Source organism: Photinus pyralis, unplaced genomic scaffold, assembly GCF_008802855.1.
Source record: "Photinus pyralis isolate 1611_PpyrPB1 unplaced genomic scaffold, Ppyr1.3 Ppyr1.4_LG1, whole genome shotgun sequence".
Lineage (NCBI taxonomy): Eukaryota > Metazoa > Arthropoda > Insecta > Coleoptera > Lampyridae > Photinus > Photinus pyralis.
Genome location: NW_022170249.1, coordinates 25,857,930 through 25,877,941, shown reverse-complemented (window position 1 = coordinate 25,877,941; position 20,012 = coordinate 25,857,930). Strand labels below are relative to the sequence as shown.

General features: G+C 37.0%; 1 protein-coding gene across 3 annotated transcripts; it reads left to right on the top strand.

Moving 5' to 3' along the window:
• The first annotated feature begins 183 nt into the window (after positions 1-183).
• Positions 184-18,615, top strand: LOC116158576. 3 transcript variants are annotated; one of them, XM_031471373.1, is made up of 3 exons: positions 184-3,263; positions 9,798-10,241; positions 18,514-18,615. In XM_031471373.1, the coding sequence occupies exons 1-3, from the start codon at positions 288-290 to the stop codon at positions 18,577-18,579; spliced, it is 3,486 nt and encodes a 1,161-aa protein (XP_031327233.1). In that variant the 5' UTR covers positions 184-287; the 3' UTR covers positions 18,580-18,615. The 3 variants fall into 3 exon arrangements, 2 of the variants coding, with proteins under 2 accessions (XP_031327233.1, XP_031327234.1); XR_004142766.1 differs by lacking the exon at positions 18,514-18,615 and having other exon boundaries at positions 184-3,525; positions 9,798-9,930; XM_031471374.1 differs by lacking the exon at positions 18,514-18,615 and having other exon boundaries at positions 9,720-9,882.
• The last annotated feature ends 1,397 nt before the right edge of the window (positions 18,616-20,012 follow it).

Sequence of the window (20,012 nt, the reverse complement as noted above, 5' to 3'; positions counted from 1 at the left end):
GCATTTATAAGTAGAAGTAACTTTTAAATTCCTTTGCGCGTGTTACGATTATCATGAATTACATACTTTCATTTTGCAAAATTATCGCAGCAAGTAAACTATTTTCCCGAAATTTTTATTTACCTTTATTAAAGCCGTTAACGCCGCAGGATGCATTAAGAACATTTCGTATTACCGGTAAGTGGCTTTTGGGTTCAAAAATACAACACTACATACCTACACTTTTGAACCACACTAAAAAAAGGAATAAAAAACACAAAAACTACGGAAAAGTTAAGCATGTGTTTATGGAGGAATATACGTATATGATGCCGTTATTAGATCCCGATAATAATGAAAGCCACCGAAATCTTTGCAACATACTGAATGGGAGGAAAGGTAAGGGGGCATTTGTTTATACGGTGGACGACAAAAATTATAATTTAGTAATAGATGCTTCTCTGGAATTTGCAATACGAGACGGAGAAATTATCGACGTGTTAATGTCGCAAGGTACCGATAAAATTTTAGTAAAATTGAAAGATTTCAAAAAGGTCCCCGTGGAGATTCGTCCCTATAAGGGCAACGAAACGTTGTTAAAGGGAGAGGGTGCGACCACTAGAGAAGACGAACGATTTCATCACCACGGTAAATTAACAATGAGTATAGCTAAAATTTTTGAAGACTTGGACAGGAAAGAAGAACAGTGGGAGAAGGAATTAACACGCCTAATGCAGCGCAAAAAGCGATTACCGATTGAAGGTACGAAGGAGTGGAATGCAATGTTGAAAGATGCCACCGCAAACATGGACTGGAAAAAGTACGAAAAGCAAGCGAAGAGGATCGTTCAATACATCGAGGAGCCAATTGTCGAGTATCATATCGGAATGGAAGTTGATTTTAAGAAAACCAAATTTGACGCAAAACTTCTGTTGGATGAAGGAAATGAAATCATGGCTACGCTACCAACACTCGCCGAAATTCCAGAAATAATAAATGCGATGGCAGCTGCAACTTCTCACGAATACGAGACGAAATCTGGTGGCGAAGAAGAAAAAAAGACGATTAGTGGGGTCAAATTAACGTTGTCCAGTGGGAAGGAGTGCTTTGTACCCGGACAATTTGTTAAAAGCGAAGACGGAGAAATTTTTGTTCCAGGACAAACAGTAGAAAATGAGTTTGGAGTGGAGTACGCGCCAGGTATTACAATATCACTTGGCGAAGAGCCTATGCTCATTAGAGGGTTAATAGTGGGAGATACTGATAACAAAAATCCCATGTTTGCCCCGATTGACTGTACGATAACCGAGTCGGGGCATTTATCTTTTACGGTCACTCACGAGGAACGCGTTAAGTATAAACCACGCAAAGTTCCAGTGCGAAAAGTAATTAAAACGCTTAACCAAAACCCCGAGGACAATTACGAGGAATATTATTACGATGATGAAGAATTTTTAGAAGGACTTTCTAAGCCTAAAAAGAAATTAAGGCGTGTCGTTAAAGTACGTAAAATTGTCCCTCCAGGGTGCGTATACAACGTTGAAGAGGCCGACACGTACGAAGAAGAAGAGTATTCCGAATATGAAGAGGTTGACGACGATGAAGACGTTTCGCCTGCATTAGAAACAGATACGGTCCATACCCTTGACGAAGCAATTGTAAACGAGGCGAACACCACTGAAACGATACCAGAAGAGCTCACACTTGAGAAAATTATTGAAGAATACAAAAACTCCGTCGACCCTCGCATTCAAGTGTATCAAGAACAACTGGAAGAGGAACGCGCGTGGCTCAAAGCAATCGACGAAAAAATTACCGAATTAATTGTAAATATAGAAACAAAGACCGAAGAAGTTAAAGAAAGACTAGAAGAATTGCGTAACTTGACGGTGGTAAAAGAAATCGATCCCATATCAACTGCATCGATGGAGGACGCATTAGACATCGCAAGACAAATTACTGACCACCCGAAGGATGTAAACATTATATCGGAGATACTCTTGACAATGTCTCGTCGCGTTCTTACGTTTCCGGATAAAAATAGCATTAACATTGAGAATATAAATAATCCTAACATAATTAACGACGATTTTAATAACGGGCGAAGTAAACTTTACGAGAAATTAAAAATAACTTTAAAGACAGCTTTGGTAGCTGCATATAATGTTTTTAAAAATAGACCGCAGGATGAAGTGTCGGCGCTAAAAGCAATAGGTACGGTGTTAACATTGGCTCTTCAAGATCATGAGAAATTAGTTGGGGAATTGTGTGGGACAATGGAGGATGCAATGGATCGCAATGAGCTCTGCGTTCAGTGCCTAAAAGAGTTATGTCAAAAACGTCGAAAGAACAAGGTAAAAACATTGAAATCTGTCGTAACGGACAACGAAAAGGAAATCAAAGATGAACTTAAAGTCGTGGAAAAATTGAAGGATGTTTTAGATAAGGAGGGGGATCTTATAGGGCCCGCGTTTAAGAAAATTGCTAAGAATAACGTTAATTTAATAAAGAAGGTTATTGAATGTGTTAAACCGGAGGCAAACTTTGCAAAAACAGAAACTAGCGCCACGACGGCCTTAGAAGACGCCGTAGTGAGAGCTGTTAAAGAAGCAACTGATGATAATCTCAACGAATTCATCAAAATCTCTGAACAGAATGACATTCGAGATTTTATCGGGGAAGCCGTCAGCTTTGCACAAGTGCTAAGTTTAGACGCCTTGGTCCACGATTTGTCGAAACTGCCACTAAATTCTAAATCCATGATTACGAACGGTAGGGCTTGCCTGTCGTTTCTAAAACGAATAATTCTGATTAGGAATTTAGCTAAATACGATCACGGACAAACTGCTGCGTTAAAGGAACTGAAGAAAAATCCGGAGTTTGGTAAAAAGAACCCAAGAATACGGCAATTAATACGGGAAAGTGCTGCGCTGGTGTCCAACGCTAGCCTTTTGAAAAGCTCTAACCAGATACCCGTCAAACTCATCGAAGGCAATAATCCCGTCGCCCTTGAAGATTATTTAATCCAGAAATGTCGAATTGCGTTTCCGGTAATGGTTAGTAGAAACGGACGACAGATCATCCTCCCGGAAGAACTTTCAAGCGATGTGTTGGAGGGAAGAATACCGTACATATTAGTTGACGAAGACGGTATTAGCAACATGAAAGCGTTGCAGAAGTTTAATAACGGAAAGTTTCCCAGCAAGGAAGATAGTTACTCGTCGCCTGGCGATAAAAGTAAAAATCAGAAATGGGCGGAAGTACCTAAATTAGGAAAAGTTGACGTAAGAAATCGCGTTCGTAGGTTATCTGATTTTTCTAACAATAATCGTAGAATGGCTGCATGAGTCTAAAGTGTGTTTTGTCTCTTTTTTTGTGATTTTTGTATTAAACTTCCCCCCTGTGCTGACCGACTCAGTTTGTGTTAGTGATGAGAAGAATGTGCAGTAGTTTAGTAGGTAACTTAAACGTTTGGAAGAAAATCATACACATAATGTTTACGTACAGTTTTATTACCGTGGACCTTCATTTTCAAATCTAAAATCGGTAAGTTGAAAATTTGACTTAGATGTTTGCTTTCATTTCATTCCTTCATTTGAGATAATCTATGCGTAAAGATCATAAGAGTCACCTGCTATTGTAATTCGCAAGCAATCATTTTCAGGTGTTACCATTTATAGGCACTGGTCCATTAGGAGCAATGGCAAAAACTTTACAGATCAAAGTTACTAATACCATAGATTTGTCTATGCTAATACCTACAATGAAACTGACTCCAGTTTACGGATTGCGACGATTTATCCATGTCCAGGTCTGCTTTTAAAAAAGAGTGTAATATCTACGGACCTTCGTGTTTGAATGTGTTTCTTAGGTACGCTACATAAAATAAACTACAGGCACTTAGATTTAGGTTTATAGAACATTATGCAGAGGCGCATTAAATTATAAGCGAAAGTTTTGCCAATATTTTGCATCATTTTGGGTCATAACCGAATACCGTTTAGCAGTGCTACACCATTAATGAAATTGTGAGCATGGCACGAAATAATAAAGATATTATCATTTATTTATGCATTTACTGAATAATTATGAAAGTTTAATTGATAATAGTAGGTTTTATAGTAAAAACTTTTCCTTTAATAGGTACGAAGGATAAGTAAGTTGGGTTTGAACAACGTTTGCACAACGTATAGGTATTTTGCGCCTTTCTTTTCTGATCTGGTACTAGCATAATATAGGGTGACTCGTTGAAAACAGTACCTACCACTGTTTTTGGGTACTTTTATGGGGCATATATTTTATTGCAAAACTTCATCCATGATACTGTCCTTGGCCTTGTCTAAAAAGCATTATGCGGGTCACTCTGTAATTGGGCGAAGCCCTATTGAGGGCACTGAACAAGAGAGGGATAATAAATACATAAATCTTATAGCCACGTCTACGTAAGCCCATAACTTTTTTATGTGACTATTTGATTTCCCGATAGTTGAAGCTATAAAGTTTCAGTTTCATGCCACCCTTTAATTTTCGAATATTGGTAAAAGTAGTATAGCTAGCGCCACTTTGAGTTTTTGTAGTGCCACTTTTAACTACAAAAAGGGAGAACGACAAGATGTAACCAATTACCGACCTATATCAATTGTCTCCGCCTTTTCGAAAATACTGGAAAAATGCATGGTCTCGCGATTGGTCAGCTACTTCGAAAAATTCAATCTCCTCTATCCATCGCAACATGGCTTTGTCAAAGGCAAATCTACGACCAGCGGTCTGTTTAACTCCATCAACTCAATTCACGACGCCCTAGATAAAAAGCGGCACACAATAGGTGTTTATTTTGACATGTCCAAGGCATTTGACGTTATCAACCATCAGCTCCTATCAAACAAACTAGAACTATACGGGATCACTGGGAATGCCCATCACTGGATCCGGTTTTTCCTAGATGAAAGGTCGCAATTCGTTGAACTAGTCGGCTCGGACGGCACTATAAAAAATGCCAAGTTTGCATCACCAACATACAAGGTCTCGCTAGGCACCCCTCAAGGTACGACGCTAGCACCATTACTCTTTAACATTTTTGTAAACGACATGGATCTCTCGCCCAGTAATCTAAATGTTGCCCTATGCAAATATGCCGATGATACATCATTAATCATATCACACGACAATTTTGCCACTCTGGTCGACAATACAAATCTGGCGATTGACGAAATGGCCAAATGGTGCACAGCCAACCGACTAAAATTAAACGACAGTAAAACTTGCTTTGTGTATTTCCGCAATGCACATTCTTGTACCCCCCACAACCACCCGACCCCCTTAATCCACATGAAAAACGAAGCTCTGCTACAACGATCATGTGAAAGGTTCCTCGGCGTGACGTTAAACGAACACCTCAACTGGGTGCCACACATATCATCCCTTTGCAAGAAACTACGCACGGCCAGCTATGCAATTCTATGTATACGTGACAAAATAAACCAACCAACTCTCTTGAAATATTATTTCGCACACGTACATAGCCATCTAACCTATGCCATTACCATCTGGGGCCATGCCTCCGCCACGCAGCGAGCACTCAAACTGCAGAAAAATATTATCCGACGTATGTGCAATGTAGGCGCCTACGATCACTGTCGGCCTCTGTTCAAGAAAATGAAAGTCATGACCGTATATTCATTATATATATACAAGTGTGTATCATATATACTTGAAAATAAATCCCAATTTACGACCAATCAGGACCTTAGCTATGGCATACAAACCAGATATGGCCACAATCCCAGCGTCCCAGGACATAGCACTACACTATTTGAGGATTCTCCCAGGTATATGGCGATCAAGCTATTCTACCATCTCCCACAAGAACTGCGAACACTTACATCTACAAATAAATTTAAAACTCAAGCTAGAATATTCTTCGTTAATAATCCATACTACCACAGATTTAAATACTATTAAATCTGTGATACTATCGAGTGAACGAATACCTCCAAGGCCTGCGCGACGGCGAATTATTGTAATTTATATTGTTAGTTCAATTTATATTGCCTGTTTGTAATTTTATACCTTATCTGATGCTGTGACAATCCAATATTACTTTGTAATCGGTATGGGGATAAATAAAACTAAACTAAACTAAACTTTATTTTAGCACAAATACGGCCGTTGATTTTCAGGGGGTATTAACACCAATACCCCCATTGTGTCATATATCTTCCAACAACTGTAGAGCTCGTCTGTCTGAACTGCAACCAGGGACCCTGACCGGATCGAAAAAGAACCGAAAATAAGATCGAAACTGGTATTTTTTTCAGGATCGAAAACCGAACCGAAACCGTAATTCCTTCAGAAATGGAAACTTATTGAGAACTGGAACGCTTATTATTTTTAGCGCATTTTTTAAGAATGAAAAAAATGTTGCTATTGTTTGCGTTTTGTCCGTCCGTCCGTCCGGACTCCGGACCCACTTCTGCCGTTTCGAACTACTTCTAGGGGATTGGTGCTAGAGTATTGGAATTTTTTGCAGTAGGTAGCCTATACCTTGAAGGTGTGCCAGACGGCCATTTCGCTATCTAAAAGAGGCCCCCCACGAATTATTTCCTGAGATGCTTTTTTGAATGTAAAACGTGCATTAGACCGGTCCATTAATGAACAGTAGGGGGTTGTAATTTATTTATTATCCCTCTCTTGTTCTGGGCCCTCAACAGACTTGCGCCCAATTACTGAGCGACCTACACAACGCTTTTTAGAGGTCCCTCTGCAGAAGGTCTTAACCTTAAGTTGTTCTATACTACTCCGGTATTTACCTTACGAATTAGGAAAACTAGTCTAAGAAAATTCCCATCTTTGTCACAGATGAAAAATTTTTACCTCAACCCAGGTTGGAATACCCGACCTTCGGATTTATAGCCCAATACACTACCATTGAACTACAAAATCGGTAATGTGATGTACGTAGCCTAGAAGTGGACACATCTTGTTCTGGTGACAGAAAAAGTAAATCCTGTTTTCCCGGCATGTTTCAAAATTAATATTAAGTATGTTGCATTTTTCTTGAAATTTGACCAATAGTTTTGCCACTACCAAGTAAACACAATACAGCGCAATTTCTTATAGTAATAATTCCATGATCGTGTTGATGGTGACTACCTATCTAAGACAATAAACGAATGTTTCAATCACTAACAGTCATGGAATTGTTGTCATAAGAAATATATTGTAAACTTCAAACATTTAAAGGAGGATGACGCAATCGCGAGATGCCTGCCAGAACGGTATTTTCCCAATTGACTGGTAATAAAGTATCATTTAAAAATTTTCTAAGTTTGTGGGAAAGGGGTAGTCGAATGGTTCGCAAAGTATTCCTTGGAACAAACAAATCTATTGAAAACAATCAACACAACAACAACAGCCAAAACTATTTGGACCTGTAAATTAGCAATGATCTCCGAAAATAAAGAATAAGAATTTCACACGTCGACATGCCCAAAAGCTATTTCAAGCTGTAAGTCACCTACTTCAATTACATTAGCTAAGGATTGCAACACAATTAATTGAGTTACTATTTCGATAACAACAATACAAACAGAATGGTTATGCGGTTGTAACCTTCAAAATCAGTGGGGTTCCGATTTTATCACCACGCACCTTAACAGCTCTAGTATCAATTCAAAAGTGTAATACTTAACTTACGTCTTAACTTCGTTTTAGTTGGGTAGTGAATATAAATAATTTTATTAAGTGTGTTCTGTTTTAAGATTAACGCAGGTTGAGTTCAACGGTCTCATTTGACGTCCTAAATAACTATTTCGATTATTTTTTAACCTTTTAAGAGTTATTTTAGCTCAACCATCTCATTTCATTAAATACGTGTGGTGTTTCCTGCATGGAATTTATTCGAACGATTCTTCTCAATACTAATTACTCGTATCCATCAATTTGAAGTGAAAATTTTGTAAATGCTCTAATGTAATTTTTCATTTCGATTTTTAATTATGAATATTTGCCGTAATATAATTTGCAACAGAATCGCAACTTAAGTAAACATTTTCTCAAATTATGACTGTTTTACATACATTTGGAACACCCAACTATACAGATACGCCCACAACGTTAACACGTGCAATTCTCAACGAGATCACCTCCTATTTGATCGAAACTTTGGTTTATAGTGGAAAACTCCTCTGGCAACGTCAATCCACCATAAAATCATCTCATCTCATAAAATCAGATTGACCTTCCAACTATCATCTCGTGTTACTCAAATTGGATTGAAAAATGGCAACGCACTGTTATGATTATATGTAATAAACTAAATGCCTTCTAAGCAATGACCATGGCTTAGGGTAAGATCTTGGGTTTTGAAAGATTCAACTGTTTTGGTGGTAATTTCTAGTAGATCATTTTATCGGGGCAGATGTTCATTGGGTGAATTTCCTATTCCTGGACTTGAGAGATCGAGTATTCAGAGTGCAAATTCCTATAGAGACGACTATTCTGCGAGGAACATCCCTTTTATTTTAGCGCTCGCCTTTCGTGAAGCAGATAACCACGTCGCCTTCCCTGTTTTCGTCCCATGGTATGATCATCAATTAAGCCCCCCCCCCCCACACACAAACTTTTTTACGTTAATCGACGGTATTAGTTTAACATTTTTTCATAATAAAGACGGAAAATTGGAAAATGAAAACCTCCGCCAATACCGATAAAATCTGTGATGCAATCGAATTTCTTAAAACAAAAAGTCTTCTTTTACTTTTGACATCAAATTTATTATTTATGATTGTAAGTCAAGTATGTGGAAATCGTATTATACGCGGGGAATAGAGCTCTTTAAATAAGTGCTTTGTTTAACTTAAAATATCCAGAGAAGCTAATTCCGCACCAAAATATATACTATTATGCGTTTTTTGAAAAAAATTGAAACTAAAGACACATTAAAATTCCCCTTATGTGATGGTTTTATTCCACCGTGGGTCCATCCCTTTGTTTGTTTGGGCATGGAAATGAGTATAATTGATTACTAGTAGATAATTCGTAAATAATAAGTGCAATTTCTTGTGAAAAGGGCGCCGTTTTTGCAATTTTAAGAGGTACGCTCCCCTTTGTTTCAGACAACACTTATAGAGAATTTAGTCCTCTACCAGTTTTGTAATAGGTAGTTTTTGGATGGAAGCAACCGAAAAGGAGATAATCCCAAAAAAATGATTTACGCCGTCATTTTATTAAAATGGCGACGCTTCCCAAGACAGTATACGATGTCGCAAACTTAATAATGTATTGTTCAGGACGTAAAACTGAACGAAAATGCCAAATTTCAAAACTCCCCGATTTAATGCAAGGTAGATCCCATTTTAGCTCCCCATTATTTGATTGGATTATATTATCTAGAAGAGTCAAACGTTATGCATCAATTTTTAAATGGAACGAGCGGTCATAGGTATGACTTGTATATATACTCGTTAGTAGGTATAATATTTTGAATCTCACAAATATTTCCTCGCAAAATCGATAACAATTTATAATAAATATAGTAAACTGACATTATTCTGGCACTTAGGTACACAATACCATAATTATTTTCGGGCAGACTTTCAGGAAACGCAGTGAATTGCAATACAAAAATAGATAAACCAACCCACATTCATTACATTGAAAGGTATCTTGACCATAACCTTAAGTTGCGATTCACTTATTAGAGATTCCATCAAAGAGTAGCTTATTTCTCAAAATTTCAGAAAATTCAATGTGCTTGAAAGCTTTGCTGAAATTAATATAAGGTAATGTTGTTTAAACCGGTTTATCTAAAACCAAAGATGAGAGAAGCTCCCATTATCATGGGCTCGCCGCCGCAACCGCCACCACCTATTCAACAGGAACCGGAACCTCAACCCGAACTGCAACCTCAACCAGAAATGGAACCCGTGCCAGATCCTGACCCAGAACCACCGTTTTTGGGAATTCCGATCACTTCTGCTGAGGTTTCTCCAGTTGACAGTACAATTACTAATTTACCAGTATTGGCCTATACAAAGGGCATACACGTTGTGTACCCTATAGAGGCGAGAAGAGACGTTTTGGCCGGAAGAGTAGCTTATCTCTATGTCGATGAGATGAGCTCCTCGATATTTCAACCAAAACACATATTCAATGCTTTAAAAATGAACAAAGATGAAAAAACTAAGTACGAAGATTACTCGTGTATTGGTGGGCGTCAGCGAACATTAGGTCGATCAACTTGCCGAAAAATACGAATTTGCGTAAGTACCTACATAATTATGAATTTTATACTTAGTATAACGGAGAACGCATTAAACGTAAAGCCCAAATAATTAATATGTAGCAATGCGCTAGTGATGATTCTGTACTCGAAACTGTAATTTTTCATATATCCGCACTATAGTCATTAATTGTTCCACTGTTTGAGTAGGTATTTTATCAACAAATTTAAATATTTATCACTGTCATATTTACGTAATGGTGCTTTTTAAGGCTAACAATTATATATACTTAATGAGTTCTTTAAAGGACTTCCTTAACGACGTTTCTATTCAAGAACAAGATTTTGAAAAAATCGAGGACCAGTAGATATATTTGAAGGTGATTTATTATACATGCGGACTGTGGTGCTACATATAAAAAAATTGTACATCTTGAAGCTAAAATCGTAGGTAGGTGCTATTGTTGTTTATATAGCCACGCTTCAATTTTGAGCATTATGTTCACGAGGAGTAATTGAAAAAATAGTCCCGAAATAACTTCGTATAAAAATAGGTAACATGTGTATATAACGGTCTTTGAACTGTAGGTAATTACAAATAAATTTAGTTATGTCTACGTAAATACATACCAAGTGAACATGGCGATTTTACTCACTTGATGTTCGAATAATCGACAATAAAAACTAGCCACAAAGATTTTTCAAATGATAATTTTATATAAAAAATCATAAAATTGAACTGGGAGATTGTTTTAAAATGCCACTGAGTCGATTGACAAAAATGCTTTGAACATTAATTTATGGTTCCTTGGAAGTATGTACCTATCTCACTTTTGTCGTGTAGGTAAGTACTACTATAGTGCAATATAATTTATTGGTCTTTCTTTCCTTCACAATCAAAACGTGCAGTATCTGATAGGTAACTGATTTTAGGTGTCGCTGCCGTGAAGCTGGCGTTACCTGATTTCCGTATCGAGTTAGTATTCATGTGTGCCAAGTTTCGTACTTTCTTCACGAAAACGGTCACTATTTTGACGATTGTGAATTTGTAAAATCTATGTTCAAAGTCAACTAAAAAAACCTTGTGAAGGGTCAGTAAGATAATGAGCCCTCAACTCATGATTTTTTCTGTTTGCTCCGATTTGTAACTAAGCCATCTGGAACGAGGGGCACTAAAAATTAAAATTCTTCCCTTTGTGCGTATAAAATCCGAGAATGCGACCACCTTTACTAGCAATTTGGTAGGCGATTTATTAATGTCGAACTTAATGTTATTGAGCATATTTAATAATTAATCATCGACGTTTAGAAAGAAAATCGGTAATTTGAATATTCGAGACACAGTGGTTGGAACATTTTGGGATGTGGGTGAATTTACTACCATGTAATTAAAATGGTATAAATAACTACACTAAATTATTGTCCGCCATAGCAGACCGAATGACCGGGAAAAAACTCAATTCCCGCCTTTTTTCAATCGAATGGTAATTAAAAAAACGGAAAAAATTTCATTTAAACAGTGGCTTATCGATTGCACGCCACTGCAGTGCTTAATAACAGGTGGGAAAGAATGGGCAGGTGAGCATGTTGCAGTAGGTACTATAGTCTTAGTTCGGCTTTACTGTTTCGTTGACGTGTTAGTTTACGTTAGCTTCTTTTTGTTGACCTGTAATAGTGCCGAACTAAATTCGAATTGAATGTTGTTTAATTTGAGATGTGCATATGAATAATGTGGGTAAAATGAACCGGATATGGGCCCAGCATATTAGAAACTAAAATGTATTCAGTAAGTTTAGTGTTTAGTTTTATAAAAATCTTGTTCTTTTACTGCTACGATTCAGGTGCAAGACCAAAAGCACTATTTCCTGTAAACTGCGGCAATTATGCTATAGTTCCGCTATATGCCTTCATAAAGGTGTACTTACCTATAGAGATTAATTATTAAAAGTTTGATAACCGAGCATTTCAAAAATGGTAATACATATACGTAGTACGTACCTACATTTTTGAAGGACCATATCTCCGGAATTGGATTTAACAACAGGCATTTACAGTATATCTGGCGATTGCTAGGTGTACGTCATTTTATTACCTGTACTGTGCAAATAAAAACGAAGTAGGTAGGTACTTGTATGCTAATTTCTGAATGCCTTAAAAGTTAAAGGTTTCTGACATTGAATTGTTCCACAACCGCAACGAAAGAGTATGGTGTTCTGAATATATTAATTCAAGGCGCTAAAGTTCAACAGATTGGGAATATCTATATTGTAGGAGGTCTCACCTTTTTTTGTTTTGTATTGTGGAGGCTGAAATCCTGAACATGCAATACGTCTTTCGTATATTATAGAAAAGCCTGTTCCATAATACCTCACCATCATGGATTTATATAAAATGGGAGTTTACAGTATAGTTGAATTCCGCAGTTCTAATTTAATAAGCGTGTACCTGAAACCATAAAACATTTTTTTGGACAATAAAAGTTTATTTAAAAATAGAGGCTGATTAGCAAAAAAATAATGAACATGTGCGGTTTTAAAGGTTTATTCAAAACGATATGATTGTGGCGGGCTCTGTGACGTAATAAGCCGACCAATCAGCTCCTAGAACCATTCAGATGACATAACGACTTGGCAATATTGCAGGAGAATGGCATTTATAACTTGCGTCATCTGTCACAGGCACTTGTCACTTTCGTGCTAGATGCCACAGCCGTCTATAATTACAAGCCATGCTGAGAAGTTTGGCAACGTTGTTCGAAAGTCAATCGGTGGGCCGATGTAAGTTTTAATGGCGTCTTGTTGCTCTTGAAAAATGGCATTTTTCCTCTCTCCTATGTTTCGCCTTGGCGGTTTTAATGTAGAAGAAAGATACTTAGGCAGCTTACAATTGTGCATATATATTATTTATTTACAAAAATGGATAATAACATTTTTATTTGACTTTAAAATTCGGAACGCTGTAAATTGGTAACTGCATCATAATGTGTTTTCCATCGAGATCTCCGAAATTGGCGAACTTCTGTCGAAAGAGGTGGAGGTGAAGCACACGCTTGAGCACTTAATTTCGGCAAAAGGATAGTAAATCGCTGTGCATCAGCGAGGTTTTATCAACCACCAGGTGCGATTCAGAATGGCAGATTTTAAGCCAGTCGCTACTCCAGTGGGTCTAGGTACGAAGCTTTTAAAGAGGGGAGCCCCGTAGACTTCAAATTCCCGTACCATGAACTCTTGGGAATAAGTTGAAAGGTTCCTTCAGAAAATCGATTTGACATGTCCGTGCTAGAATACCTGAAATACAAACTAATTGCATTTTTTCACGATAAACACTTACCGTACTTACGTACCACGTAGTGTGTAGGTCATATTTGAGCTTGTACAGGTACTTTGAACAAATACAAGTGCTTGTAAAGGGTCCAGTAACAAGTAGCCTGCTTTAGAGGTTAAGACAACAAATCGATATATTTCGTTTAGCAACTTACCTGAATAATAATTTCTGTTCATTCCATACGGAGTAACACAAATTGTCGCATTCTCGCTCTGTTAAAACAGGTAAATATGAATATTACACCCAAAACACGTATAAAATACACCTGAAATCTGTCAAGTTGAATTAGGAAATCGGCCTACCATGCAGTGTTGCCATAATTCTCAGCACGGCTTGTAATTATAGACGGCTGTGTAGATGCAGTTAAACATCAGAGACTTGCTATAACTAGACTGCGCTTAACGTATCTAAGGTGTTGTCGACACAGTATGCAACACACAATGCACCGCGGGGCAAAATTCGCTGAGATGATATGCAATACAATGAAATAAGCCGTTATTTTAGATGTTCCGTTCATTAATCATTCTCGTGATTAGCTCGAATTAGTGAACAGATACATTTCTGTTGATAATAAACCAATAAACTTAGGTTAACTTGTGCTTATCAACATGTACTCTGTCGATAAATTTTTAAATAATATGCTGATTTTCAACGGATACAAGTTTAAAGGGCCAATGGATCAGAGCCATTCGAAGAGAAAAATTTACTCCCACCATAGTGCATTTGCGGGGAATGAAGCCGATTTTAGAAAGATACCTACGAAGGTGTTAAAAAATAATGCAATACCGAGCGTTTTCGACTTTCCCATTCACTTAAAATAACGTAGAACTATTATTCGACATCCTTTACCAGCAAGACAACGGCAGTACCTATTTGCCTATTAGGTATAGACGTAACTAAGTACTTACTGGTACTAAGTATATTTCAGGTTTTGTTACAAGAAAAATAGCTAAGTCTGTTAAATGTTCCATATGTGCAGATGCGATATTCGCATCAGAGAGTCATTCAAAGCTTTTAACTAGAAAAAATCGTGGAGGATTGTTGCACGTATCAAGCGATGCATTAAAAATTTGCCAAATTGCTGAAAATGTGTTCAGGTTTTCATTCAATCCACACCACACCGCGTTGTAAACAAAATGGTTATCAGCAGTCTAAGAAAAATAAATAACAGTTACAGCCCATTTGGGTTTTTGGATAGGCATATATTGAATCAAAATCCGCTAAATAATCATATCTTACTACTTACATCTTTAGTTTTAAGAGTATATTTTCCCATACGTGTTCACCACCAAAATACACATATAAATCAAATTAGGACTAGAGTAAGGCAGTTATATACCAATTTAGTTCAAATAAAATACCAACAAATTCGATTAAAATAGTTAACAGCTATATGTTATCTTTTTTTGCTACTAAAATTTAGAATAAACATGGCTAAAGCAAGCTGCAGAACGTACGTCTGCCCCGCGATGAACAGTTGGTTGCCTATCCTATCTTGACAACAGGCGTTTATAGTAAAATCTACGTTACGCGCGGTCTAGTTATAACAAGTCTCTGAGTTAAACATCCCTCTCAAAACGTCAAATGTGACAAACGTCAGACCCTCGCGTAAGGTTGCCAGCTCACTTCTACGTGATTGGTTGTAGGTTTGTGACGTATTTAGTCTGAAGCGTTTCAAATTCGGACTAAAACACAACTTTTCAATAATTTATTTTGAGTTTATTTTACTCGCAAATAAAAATTGAGGACACACGGGTCTTTTTATTTTTAATGTACTTTGTGGATCAAAAATAAAAAATGAAGGCGGGATGACCCCATTATACTTATATTATTATATAAAAAATTATTGCAATTTAAAGTTTATGCCACATCGGTAGACAGTACCTATACACCGGGTGGTGCACGGTCAGTAAGAACATACTATTTAACATGGGAAATTAGTTTTAGGTAAGCAATATCCGGCCCTCCTGTACATTTTACAGGAAAAACTGTAGAGGTTAAAGTTGTTCAGAACTAAAAGGTGCATACAAAACTGCTTTTACGTGTTTTATTAAGCTTTTGGTATACCCGCAAATTTAAAAATAAATTTCAACATTTCTGTTATTCGTATCAATAAGACTTTTGTTGTTTTATGAATTGCTACTAATAACAGAAATGTTGAAATTTATTTTTAAATTTGCGAGTATACCAAAGACTTAAAACATGTAAAAACGGTTTTGTATGCACCTTTTAAATCTGAACAACTTTAAACTCTACAGTTTTTTCTCTAAAACGTGCAGGAGGGTAGGATATTGCATAAAACTAATTTCCCATGTTAAATCCCTATGTTCCTACTTACCGTGCACTACCCGGTATAAGAATCCGAGTAAGAATCTGAATTAGCTTTTACTGAATGAATAACCTAATAGAATTTAACGGGGGAGAATCTCAAATATGAATTTTTAAATATGTCAAACGCGTGATACATTAATATACTTATCTTTAGTAAGTATATCTCCAATTTTTCTGGAAATTGGGGCCCTGCGTACCACCGTAGTGTATACAAATTATTTTAAATAAATTCAACCGTGGTTTTCAGGGTGGTAAAATTTAGGAGATTTTTGTGTGGCATGTCTCCAAATAGCACAAATCTGGTTTACTCTTTTAGTTTTCATTGAAAGTACATTTTGGTCATCATATATATAAGCAAGAAGTTTGCAGTTTTTGCAACTTTACCTTATTATAGTACGGTAGAAAATTACAGTAGCTGGCTTGGCACATCACCGGCCTAGTGCGACGCCGGTTTGTACCTAATCGCCGGCTTGGAATGCTCGGAATGGTTGCCGACTAATATAATCCATCTACAAGACACATCCTGCCACAAATCAACAATCAAATCACAGCATTATTAAAGTAAAAGTTATGCAATCGGAATCGGATGCAGATTTGTGAAGAAATTTGTCTCGTATAGATGAATGGTTGCCACCTTTTAAACCTAGTGTACAGTAAAAATTTATAGACAAAAATAGAGATGTGGAATATAAAACACTTGAACGTCACCGTTACTTTTTTTCAAGTTTAATTAGATGCACGTAATTTAAAATTTAATAATTAATCAATAAATCCGCTTCGCAACCTAAATAGTGCCAAGAATTTAAAATTTATTTCTATACATGTCGATGATGCGCTTTAGACTATTTAGATGCACAATATGTTTAACGGTAGTTACATTATTACATGTCGGGAACAATTTGAAGGCATTTTCAATCAATCTTCTGTAAAAAAAAGCGCTGCACCTAGGGTAATTATAATGTAATTAATTGCTATTTAATGTAGGTACGCTTAGAGTTGTTATAGTTTTTAATAAACCCATAAAGAGCATTTATAAGAGCGGCAGAGCACCTCGGTCATTGAATCGGAGTCATTGGATTTGACCCATTTTCAATTGGCTTGTTTACATGTACGCCACATGTAAACAAGGTCAACTGTGCAAAGTTTGAACCAAATCGGTCCAAGCGTTTGACAGTTACCGTGTTCACGGACAGATGGACACCATCGACTCCCCTATAAAGCTTGCATCGCTTTGCTCTGCCGCTTAATAAACAGTTAAAGGCCGTCTTAAAACTATTTATATAGGAGATACGTGTCGTCCAGGCACAAATATTCGCACTTAAAAGTTTTAACATCACCATCACTAATAGATATGTCTCGGCCGAGGTCTCGGCTAGACATTCCAATAAACCCCTTTGTGAGTACTTTCATCTGTCACTCCGTTCTGGAGATATGAGGAATCATAACCGAGGGAAATCGATGCTTTTCTTTCAGACCTTTCGTACATATCATGGACCAAATTCGGATGTCCATTGTTTGTACTGTGTTGCCTCGGTGGAAATATGTCCGTGATCAAAAAAGCGAAAAGCTGCTGCTTATGCATATGCAACTCTTTCAAGAAAGTCGAATTGATACATTGATGCCAAATTCAATTCCTGCCTCAGAGCGCCTTGGTGTGACACTTCGATTCTTGTCTGACCAATATTGCCTCAGAAAACCTACTAAGACAGACAATGAATTTTTCTTCTATAGCTATAGGTATTCAAATTCAACGAATCCATTTAAATTCTTGATCTAGTGGTAAGAATCTAGATACAGGCGCCGCGCCGTCGCTAGATCTTAGATTTTAGCACAAAACGATTTAATACAACTTCGACGGTTAGATCAGAATCATTGACGTCAATAGCGTCAATTAAGATAATTATTGTAGTTTTTGCAAATAATACATGTGGGAAAACTCGATTGTTTACTTCTTCAATTATCTACCAGGTGGTTATACTCGTGTTACAGTCACAGGCCCGTAGCTAGGGGGTGGCCAGGTGGGGCTCAAGACTGTGGTCTTACCCCCACTGGAAATTACGATTGATGGTTCCTTTACAAAAATTACAGAGGAAGCCTTTATCAAAAATTTCTTAAGCTCCACCTACAACAATATCGGCCACCCCTGCTACTTCATTCTGGCTACGGGCCTGGTTACCGAGTGCAATATCCCATTATTTTATACTTCGCGAGATTAATAAACTGGTTTAAGAGCCAAGAATTCTTTGCAAGTTTTGAAAAGAGGTCAACACGTTGTTACACTTTATGGACATACCAAAATATTTTCATGCGTCCGATGTGCGGTAGTTAGTTCAATGGGACAACATTTCGAAAGTGTTTGAGCGCGAAATGGTCGGGAGCTTTAAGTCAAATCAGGATGACTGTCAATCATCATTCATAGTTGAAAGGAATTTTTCGCCGAGGATTAACTTATTTTAACTCCATCTATAAAGATAAACGCCTTAACGGTACCGCGTCAATTGCAGAGATAAATCGTAAATTGTGTTTCATGTTTGTACCTAGGTATTGGTATTTACTCGATCCATTGAGAGTTAATTTAATTACATTTCGATTTCATTAATTTAATTTAGTAATGATGTACTTTAACGTATAATAATTATGGTCAATTTCCTTTTCAGATCGATGAGAAAAATCAACGAGTTATGAGCTCCTTTTCAAGGGGTTCTAGGGGGGCGCGAGCCTAACAATATGCGAGAAGAAGAGCTCGAGGTAGCCCTCAAGGTGAGAATTTTCTATTTACTAAAATATACCTAATGTTTCGTTTCTACTGGATGTCAAAACAATCCCACTCTTGTATTTACATCATTCCCGTTGCTTTAATTTTTTGTCAGAGCGTATGACAGGGGTAAGGTGTTACAGGTTTGCAAGTCATCATCATACAAAGAATTTGAACCATAGTATTGAAAGAATGATAATGAGCCAGGCTAAGAAAGTAAACCGTTAATTGTGGTGCTCTTAAGAACGCTCTCATAATTAATTTCATAACTGAATTACGTTGTTAATACCGTCAGTTGAAAGTGATTATACACCATTACTCGATTATTCCACTGTAGTAGCGTAATGGCATAAGTGAAATGTGGACTTCATTGATGATATGGTCTATTGTAAGCTCATGCCCAAGGCATTGATCGTTAAATATAAATCACGCTGTTTAAAAGCGAAATGTAAAAAAATGTTGCTTAAATATCGTTAATTTCGTTTACTGTTTTATGCAATAAAAATCCATTTTGTTGATGAAATAAAGGAAAATGGAATCTTTAGTGAGATCGTAGACATTCAGGGAATTATTACTTTGCATTTTAGCTTTAGCTGATTACGGTAGTCATTCCTAAAACCTAACCCATAGCCTATACCTATAGCTTTTCGCTGGAGTCTACACTTTACGCCATGAGCAACAGTGACCTCACACTAGAATAGCGTATCTTAATAAAATTTCCACTAACGCATAATATGCAGTTGTTACTACTGAACTGAACTAGCGATGTCATTTTCCAGCTATTAATTTTAGAAATCTGGAAAGCGATATTCAAGGCTCAATTTTTTACACGTTACAACCGAAACGTTATATTCAACTGAAACTTTAGGTGGGCAATCGAGTTTATCTTTATAAAGATAGTACCTATAGTTTTTCAATCTTCAAAATTGTGACCCGGCACAATAATAGGTACCTATGCACATTGTCTTTGGAGAAAAATGTTTATCTACTATGAAAGAAATGTCGCAAAACAAACCTACAGTTTAAATTAGTTTGAATTAGTTAAATTGTAAAGTGCAGTGGTAATAAAGACTCCCTGATGTGGCCACTAAAAGCAGTGAATTCACGCAATGATATATAGGAATTAAGAACATACAACCAAACCAATAGCAAAAAAACATGAAAAATTGAAATATATACAAAAAGTAAAGTAAAGCGGTAATACATTCAAACAGGACTCGTGAAGGAATAACGTATACCTGCAGAAAGATCAATATGATTTGCCGATTATAGTAGGTACCTCCTGGAAATATCTCGTCGAACCTATACTATCCTGAATTGGCGCATTAAATGGGTGTGTTGTGCAGAAAATGGCTAGGAAACTTGTTTACGACACCGTTTGGCAAATATTACTAAAAACTG